This window comes from Paramormyrops kingsleyae, chromosome 23, assembly GCF_048594095.1.
Source record: "Paramormyrops kingsleyae isolate MSU_618 chromosome 23, PKINGS_0.4, whole genome shotgun sequence".
NCBI classification, from domain to species: domain Eukaryota; kingdom Metazoa; phylum Chordata; class Actinopteri; order Osteoglossiformes; family Mormyridae; genus Paramormyrops; species Paramormyrops kingsleyae.
Window position 1 is genome coordinate 18,529,666 of NC_132819.1, and position 8,281 is coordinate 18,537,946.

The 8,281-nt window shown below is 43.3% G+C and overlaps 1 protein-coding gene across 1 annotated transcript; it reads right to left on the reverse strand.

The window, feature by feature from the left end:
• Window positions 1-51: 51 nt before the first annotated feature.
• cmtm8b (CKLF-like MARVEL transmembrane domain containing 8b) lies at window positions 52-5,255 on the reverse strand. Its single transcript, XM_023827669.2, has 4 exons — window positions 4,791-5,255; window positions 3,246-3,419; window positions 2,997-3,116; window positions 52-584 (listed from the first exon to the last, which is right to left on the reverse strand). Exons 1-4 carry the CDS (start codon window positions 4,923-4,925, stop codon window positions 489-491), a joined length of 525 nt encoding a protein of 174 aa, XP_023683437.1. The 5' UTR covers window positions 4,926-5,255; the 3' UTR covers window positions 52-488.
• Window positions 5,256-8,281: the final 3,026 nt, after the last annotated feature.

Sequence of the window (8,281 nt, forward strand, 5' to 3'; positions counted from 1 at the left end):
AACTTTTTAACCCAGACATCCACAACTAATGTATGAAATTATCTCTCTGAACCAGACCACCAAGTCCAGAAATATATATCAGATTTGCCCATGTGCAAAACATTTGGGTGTATCAGTGTGTTCATTTGAGTTTCTATTTGAATTAAATAAGTTAAATAACTAACATAATGATTATAAAACAATATTTAACCTCAAACTCAATATCTATTATATATCATTATAAAGAATGCTTTATTATTATTATTATTTTCATTTCATTGTAATGCTTATTATTTTCAGCACACAATAAACAAAATCTTACAGATGTCTTTACTTGTTGTGATTCCATTGTAACATACTTGCAAACATCTTGCAAGAAAGTCTTATGCTTTGTATAAATGTGTAGCTGTCTGAAGCACTAGTGGCTGTTTGCTGTGATTGATGTCTTCTCAGCCACATCACTGTCCAAGTGTACTTCGGGTGCAGGGAGGTCACGTGTTCCATGACCTTCACGCTTGCTGATGTTCGTGGTTTCCTGATTTCCATGCGCTAAAGCTGATGAACGCATGAGCAACATAGCAGAGAGTCACCAAGACCGCAAAGCCCTGAAAAGAAGAATCAGAGGAGGCCACATTTAGGAAGGGGTATTTCATCTGACCATGTTTTTAGGCACGTCATTAAAAGATGGAGAAAGTTTGATCAGAGGTGACCTGGTCAGGGAGTGGGGACACACAGACTGGTGATGTGAGCCTCAGTCTTTGTATTTCGATTCGCCCCAAGGCAGTAAAAAATCCAACAGTTTTACAACCATTAATCCACGCCAATATCAGTAGAGATGGCAATTTCAGCACCCAGGATCGATCCGTTCCGAAGACGTCCGAAACTTCTGGTCTCGTTACGGGGTTAACGAAATGTTTCGAAACACCAGTCACGTGACCGCCGTGTCATTGTTCACGGCGTGGGGGAAAAAACCCCGGAAAAATCGGTGCGCGTTGGGTGTTTGGGGCGTTGTTGGTTTGAGCGAGTGGTTTGGCGATTATTATTATTTGAAGTCCAATTGTATTAGTGAAACAGGTTAGCAGTTAGTGTGATTTAGGCATAAGTATAGTGAGGGACGTATAGTTTTAATAGGTGTAATATCAAGGTTTTGCTTAGATTTAGTTAGAAACATAACTCAAAAAGCTATAGTACGTATAGACACCTAGATTACATATACATATATTAACATTGCTAACATAGACAAAGACTGTTGTCTGAAACTGCGTTTTTGCACTGTTCTATTCTATACAAATCAATTAAAACTAAACCATTCCTATAACCTGCTCAACATACACAAATCTAGATAGGATAAGTATTGTAACCTCAGTAGCTAATTAATTACTATGCACACTCAATACTCGGATGGTATTTAAATACAGAAATTATGTTTTAACAATACACATGGGAACAAATAATCTCTATAAATGATATAAGACCCAGTTTAGGTTTTGATTGACTGGGGGAAATTCTGGTGCATCCAAACATGCAAACAATGCAGATAATGCCAAACAGACAAGGTACAAATACTGTACACATGGTGTGAGCAAAGTAAACATACTGCAGCAGATTTAAGAAGTACATAGTACACTAATGGATGTAAAATCTCGAGGAGCAGAATGTGATACTAAACGTGAATATTTAAAGATGAGAATAATAATCATCTGCAAATAAATTATGTGCAGTTAGACCACAAGGCACCGGACTGTATTATAACAAGAGAGGATGCTTCCTGACGTATTATGGCTATGGGTGGGGAGTGCAACGTCTGGAGAAAGTGTGATGTCGGTCACCAGTTGTCTGACGGCTTCGGGCAGCGATAATCCCCAGTAGCATTTTTAGCACAGCATGGTGGAAGAAGCCGGTGGATAAATATGCTCCAATATCGAACCCACTGAAGTGGACGTGCAGACTTGTTCATAATATTGCTAACATTCTCTTCTCTGCTTCTAATATTAGTGCAAGAGAGGTTTCGCGACCATACACAAGAGACAATAATCTAACGTTTTTATGATTCGTACTGGTTGAATTACGGTTGGCAAAAAGTTATCACACGCTAATTTCAGATATAGGCTACCTATGACAGAATATAAAAATAATCAAAAAGAAATTATATTGTATTATGCACATTTTTGACAATGACATTCGAAACTTGCAGCAATAGGTTTTTATTCTGCCGTATTTGCTATAGCTGCAGTTCCGGTTTTTGCCAGCAGACTGTGAAACTTTTCGAACCGCTTCGAAACATTGTTTGTTTCGAATGTTTCGAAATTGTTTTGATGATTCGAAATTGCCATCTCTAAATATCAGTGTAATATATATTGTCCACAATTATTCTGTCCTGGAACACTCTGCAACATAACCTGGTAATGACCTCTTATATCTTATATCGACACTGTAACCACCTTTCTCCAGTGTTCCCAGACCAGTCCTCAGGGCACACTGGACGGATCCCAGTTCCCAGCACGCCTGTAAGGTATTTAGGGCCCCTGATTGCTTGAGTCAGGTGTTCTGGGATCTCCCTTAATCCCTTCTAAATCTGTGCTACTTTGTCTTTAAGTGTTTTGTAATTGCAAGACTGGGTGTTTACACCTTAATTTCCCTGCAGGGATTAATAATCTATAGCATCCACGTTAATTAGTGCCTGATAGTTACAGCACTCCGCTTAGTTGACTTGGTATTCTCATAATTAAGTCAATAAAGCAATTAAGGGACTGAGACTGAGAAAAAAACACTGCTGCCATGAGGAGAGGAGCCTGGGTTTGAAATCGAGCGTGGGTGGGATTATTCTACACTCAGTCCTGGCCTGGTTCAGCCCACTTAGCACTGGGTACTTCACTGGATCTCTGGGTGGGTTAAATTAGACAGTGATTTGAATCTCAGTCACCACAGGCTTTTCAAAGCCTCATATTCCTTCTGCTGCTGTCCCTCGATACGCGAACCCCGAAATCCGGAAATCCTTGCTTTTCAGGGTACATTACAGTGGAAGCTGCCCAGCAGTGGAAGGTGTGCTGCCCTCTTCTGGCCCGATGGAGCGATGTTGCGTCCAGGATGCTGGCCACCAAGTAGAGTACGGCGCCACTACCGTTAAACAACAATGCCTGTGAGACAGATAGAGGAGCAGACAGAGACATCGAGGCAATAAACAGCCTGACCTCTCATTCATTCATCTGAGAGGAACTTTTGTTGAAGACTGTGGATTTTTTCTCCCAAGGGAACCTTCTACATACCACAGTCCTCCAGGGCACCAGAGGGATCCTGTAGTAGGCCGAGGTCAGGTACATGATGAAGAAGAATACAGTCAGCAGCCAGCAGACCACCGCTATAAACATCACCCAGCCCAGTGCCGGGACACTGGAGTAATCCGTGCCCGCGATCAGCATCCACACCAGAAGGCCAAAAACCTGGTGAAAGTGAAGGAGCACAGCATACAGACACCCCAGTTTACATTTGTGCAGCTGCAGTCAGACCGTTGTATAGTCTGTCTGCAGCTGCAAGCTACAAAATGGTGAGGGTTCAAAATTCAGAGTGGGTGGGATTGGGGTCCCCTGCCAAGTGGTGGCCTTCCCGTTTTCGGCTGCCATTCCGAGTTTTCAGCTTCGTAGTCAGACTTTCCTTGTCTCACATCTTAGGGGCTGGGCTTGGGCCACCCCAAGCAAGCAGTTTTTACTTTTAACGTGGACTTTTTTAAGTCACAAACACCCCCAGCCCCTTCAAAGCATCCTGTGGTCCGATCTATGTCTCCGATCTGGAGGCAGAAGGGCATGACATTAAGAAACATCTCTATCATCTAACAATGTGCAGTGCTTACAAATTATTGCTTGAAAAGAGAGGAGGGAAAACTCTGCTTGAGGCCACCGTGTGTAACTGGCAGGATGTCTGAGAGCCTCGTCTTCCTGTGAGTTACGCCCCAGCAGATTCAAGTCTGTCTCTGAGTGTTTGAAAGTCTTGAACTGCAATCATGCATGGCACTGCAGGGGAAGTTTGCAGTGTGAGCGTATCTGCTTGTCCAACCTGGAGGAGATGACCCCTCCTGCTGTACGGGTACCACACAGAGAGGGCGTCATAGGTTACCATAATGACTAGTTCTATGCAGAAATGTTGCTTCTGGTCTGTGGGGGCAAGTCGTACAGGGAAAGCAGGGTGGTCTATCACTGACTGTTTTTCAGCAGACTCCGATTCCCGGCTGCTGGTTTCACAGGAAACGTTTATCTCTTGATCTGTTTTTGCAAGCAGCGCATAATTGGTCTGGTCTCCCGTTGGGCGAAAGGCCTCTTTTACTAATAAAAAAAGTGAACAGTTCACACTATCAACCTGAGAATACCTAGGTGGAGGAAAATTACTCCTGCAGCACTGAACACTACAAGCAAATCCCATGTATAAACATAACGTGTTTTACGTTATTGCGCTTGATGGTATCTTGTCCTGCAAAACACATTTTTTTTAAATGCACAAATATCAGTTTCCTTCTCCTATTTCTGCTGACCATATGTCGGCCCAACGAGGAAACAGGAAGATAAACTGTGAGTCTCCATCCTGTAACGCGAGTTGGAGGAAATCTCCCCAGGTCTGCCTTATCTTATTGTTGAAAAATCCAAATCCGTTTTATTTCCAATACTGCTACCATACTGTCGATTTTACAGTACCACAATCCATGAAGTCCCGTTATAGGCAATATCGAATACATTCGCAAAACACAAATTTTAATTAACTTAAATACGTGACACTGCAAGCAATGAAAAGTAACTAAAAGTTCAGTGGAAAGTCGGACTTACAATTTCGGCGACAGTGAGGCGCCCCGGCGCCGTGCGGGTGAATCGCCCGTCGTAGAGCTGCGCTGAGCCGGGCAGGTTTCCCGGCTCCGGGCTCGGGGGGCTTATGACACGGCTGGACCTGGTGCTGTCGCTCATGACGCCCCTTCTCAATTAAAAGAAACGCTGTAACAGGCAATCCCGATTTCCGAATGCCTCTGGCCACAGATCCGAGTAATTCGCCCCTCAATCACTGAACAAAAAAATATCCACGTTTTAAAGAGCAGAAACAGTCAATCGTAAAAATTCTATTGTATTCTTCTTTCCATCTTTCTGACATTCTCTCAAAATTACGCACGCAGTTTTGTTTTTAATCCTATGCTGTGTTCTGGCACGCAATCCTCCTTAAGACTCACAAACTGAAAACGGTCATCCGCTGGTCAGATGTAGGATATGCATTCTTTACTCTGGAAAACACGGACAGGAGAATGGGACAGGGGGGAACCGGAGGGGAGGGGGGGGGGGATCCGTTTTCGGCCAGTTTCATAGTTTCTTGTATTTGTACTGTGCCACTTTAAACAAGACGCATTAGCATTTGACCTAGGCAGTAATGTGTTAGCAAGGCAAAATCGGAGGTATTTTATTGTTTGACTGTAGCATTAATTGGTACCATTCCCGCCGTTTTGTAACATATTAAACATGTAGGCCTGCATGTCCGTTTCCGTGTTCTTCCATTGTACCGCTTACGTACTGTATGTAAATACTGCCTTATTTAACGATTTGACTTTTGCACTGCGTTGTCACTTTAAGGTAAATTGCACACTGTTTATTGCCGTTTACTGTCTTGTTTAATGAATTTATGTCTCCTGTTTCACAGTGTTGAAGCTGGGCAACCAAGCATTTCACTGTACATTGTACGGAATATAACTCTGTACTGTATGTGTATCTTGATTAACTTATTAGATGGTACCGGGATTAGATACTGCAGAATTAGCAACTCCTCTTTTCATTTAATTGGGCATTTTGACGTGTTAAATTTGGTACATTGAAATTTTAGATTTTTGAGGTTAATCTTCAGAAGTATTTTAGATTCCCTTCAAGATACAGAGACGAATCATAACACGGTTATTCTCGAGGACGGATACATGTATTCAAAAGGAAACTTTACACTAGTGACAGAACTTTGCCAGCAGATGGCGACAGAGTCATTGCTTTACTTCTCCATCAAGACAAACGGAAAAACCAGGCGATTTGCGAATTCCCCCCCTCCAGCATTTTAGTAATTATTATTCTGTTTTTTTTTTCTATTACCGCTTTTTATGGAGTGCGGTAATAAGATGTAACAGCGCAGATGACGTACCTGTACCATATCTGTTATTCAAAAAGTCGGCATTAGGGGGCAGTAGAGACACATGTCAGTCAAGTCTAAGTACTCCGGTAGTGGAAACTGAAGCAAAAGGCTGCATTTTAAATTGTGCACAATTGTGTGCGTACACACAGAATATCGCCATTAAAGACACACTAAAGAAACTAAAAATAAATTTATTACAAGACAGCCGTATATTTAATGGGGTTGGTAAATTGTTTAAAACCCATCGGTGATAGTTGAGACTACTGGATTTTGTTATGAAAGTGAAGGTAATTGACAGACAGGAAGTTACTAGGTGGCGGTACTGTGGGTGACCTGGTGACCTAAAGCTTGCCAAAAGATCCCTGTGGACGAAAGTGGGCTGGGCGGGATGGGTCTTGTGGTTCGTACTGTGGTGGGACACTGCGCTTCGTCATCAGCTGCTTGTGACCCGAGGGCTTGTGTGGAAAGGTCGCCATGGCAACCCTGCGGATGTGGTTAGCCAGAGTTAACGAGTTTGCAGACGTAGTTTGGTAGGGTTGCCTGCTTGCTGATGTTCTAGCGTGACCCATAAGTGTCCCATAAACAACTGCAGGTGACCCCACACTGAGACCTGAGATGCGGGGACCTGGACAAGGTGTGGGAGGTGCAGGCATATCCCATTGGAATGCCTGACAATATGACTGTTTTATCTTTGTTTACTGAGTCACAGTCATGAACATATGGCTGGGTGTTTTACTGGAACGGTTCAGTGCCTCACTCATTGGTCCAACAGCAGAGCCCTCTTGGGATTTGAAGCAGAATCTGTACCCTTAGCCTCAGACTCTGGCATGTAGGATCCTTGTGTGGGGGCCTCCTTCTCTCTTCTTCACTTTGTCACTTCACATTTCCAACCTCGCTGTATTTATTTATGAGCAAAATTTAAGAATCACCTTCGCTATAGGGTACAGTCTGACGGCAGCTCTGCGTTATCCATCCGCTACCACCCCACAGTGGGCTGAGGCGTGGAGGTGTATCTGTAAATCGCAGGGAGAAGAGGCATCGATCCCACCCCCCCCAACCCCCCCCCAGCACTAACGTGGACATCCGGGCCACTACCTGAAACTTCGATTAAACTTCAGGGTCATTATTGATGCTTCTATTTCAATAATTAAATAATGTCCAGTGGTTGATTTTTAATTCCTAAAGTGATGATAAATAAACTATAAATTGGCTGAATGAAACGGGTCTGACGCGGGAACAGCAGTCGAGATGTCATTAGTTACGGGACAACGTACTTAGATGAAAACCACCTGAAACGTGGGAATACATTTTCAAAGTTGTTTTTAAAGGTGAGTCATTTAAAAATGGCAAATAGCAAAGTGTCATCCTGAAGACCTCAGTCTAAAATGCAATATGGGTAATGAGTGGTGCCTTTTACTTACTAAAAGCTAAATAATAGCCACAAAGATGAAGGAATGGCAGCTAAATCGATAACTGTCCAGATGATGCGTTAGCTGATGTGAGATCTGAAGATCTGAATTCCTCCATCACCTATCCATGTCCAAAAACTGAGGCTGGGGTGCACCCTGGATGAGATACTGGTCCATCCTATGCTCCGACGCTGAAGCACTCCCCCTTCGATAAACCTTTTCTCTTAAACCTCTAAAAAGGAAAATCTGCGCAGATATTGCTCTTACCTAAGGAAATCTGCGGATTAATCACGTTTCGAATCCCACTTTTCAGGCCATTAAGTGCACACGTGAAGTGCCGAGAGTTTACAAAGAGGCGACAATTAATTACAGTGACAGAAACACCGTAATTACAGTGACAGAAACACCGTAATTAGCGTCCACTGAGCCGTAAAGCTTTCATTCTTTTTGTTTAGGCCTGCTTATAAAGAGTAAATTTTCATCTGCGATTTTACACTCTGATTAAGGGCCTGACTGGGCAGGCCGACTGTATCAAAGTGATTTACAGTTAATTGCAGGCGGGGTCGCGAGGTGATTAATGGTTTAACGATGGTTAAAACGCATGTTCCGCTTTCACATCCAAGCCGGAGTCTCTCGTTTCTGTTGTGGATTGAGGCTTACGCCGCCTGACTAAGCCAACTGCATGGAAATTTAGTTGCCAGGGGCAGGTGTGTGAGGGCTGTTTAATGGAGGTGTGCGGCTCTGTGGCTTAGGCC

Excerpts from the sequence above, each read along its gene's own strand:
- cmtm8b (XM_023827669.2), bottom strand. The coding sequence starts at position 4,925 with ATGAGCGACAGCACCAGGTCCAGCCGTGTCATAAGCCCCCCGAGCCCG. Across the intron at positions 3,420-4,790 it reads GCCTCACTGTCGCCGAAATT|GTTTTTGGCCTTCTGGTGTG; the intron begins GTAAGTCCGACT and ends CACTTTCACCAG. Across the intron at positions 585-2,996 it reads ACTGCTGGGCAGCTTCCACT|GGCTTTGCGGTCTTGGTGAC; the intron begins GTAATGTACCCT and ends TCTTCTTTTCAG.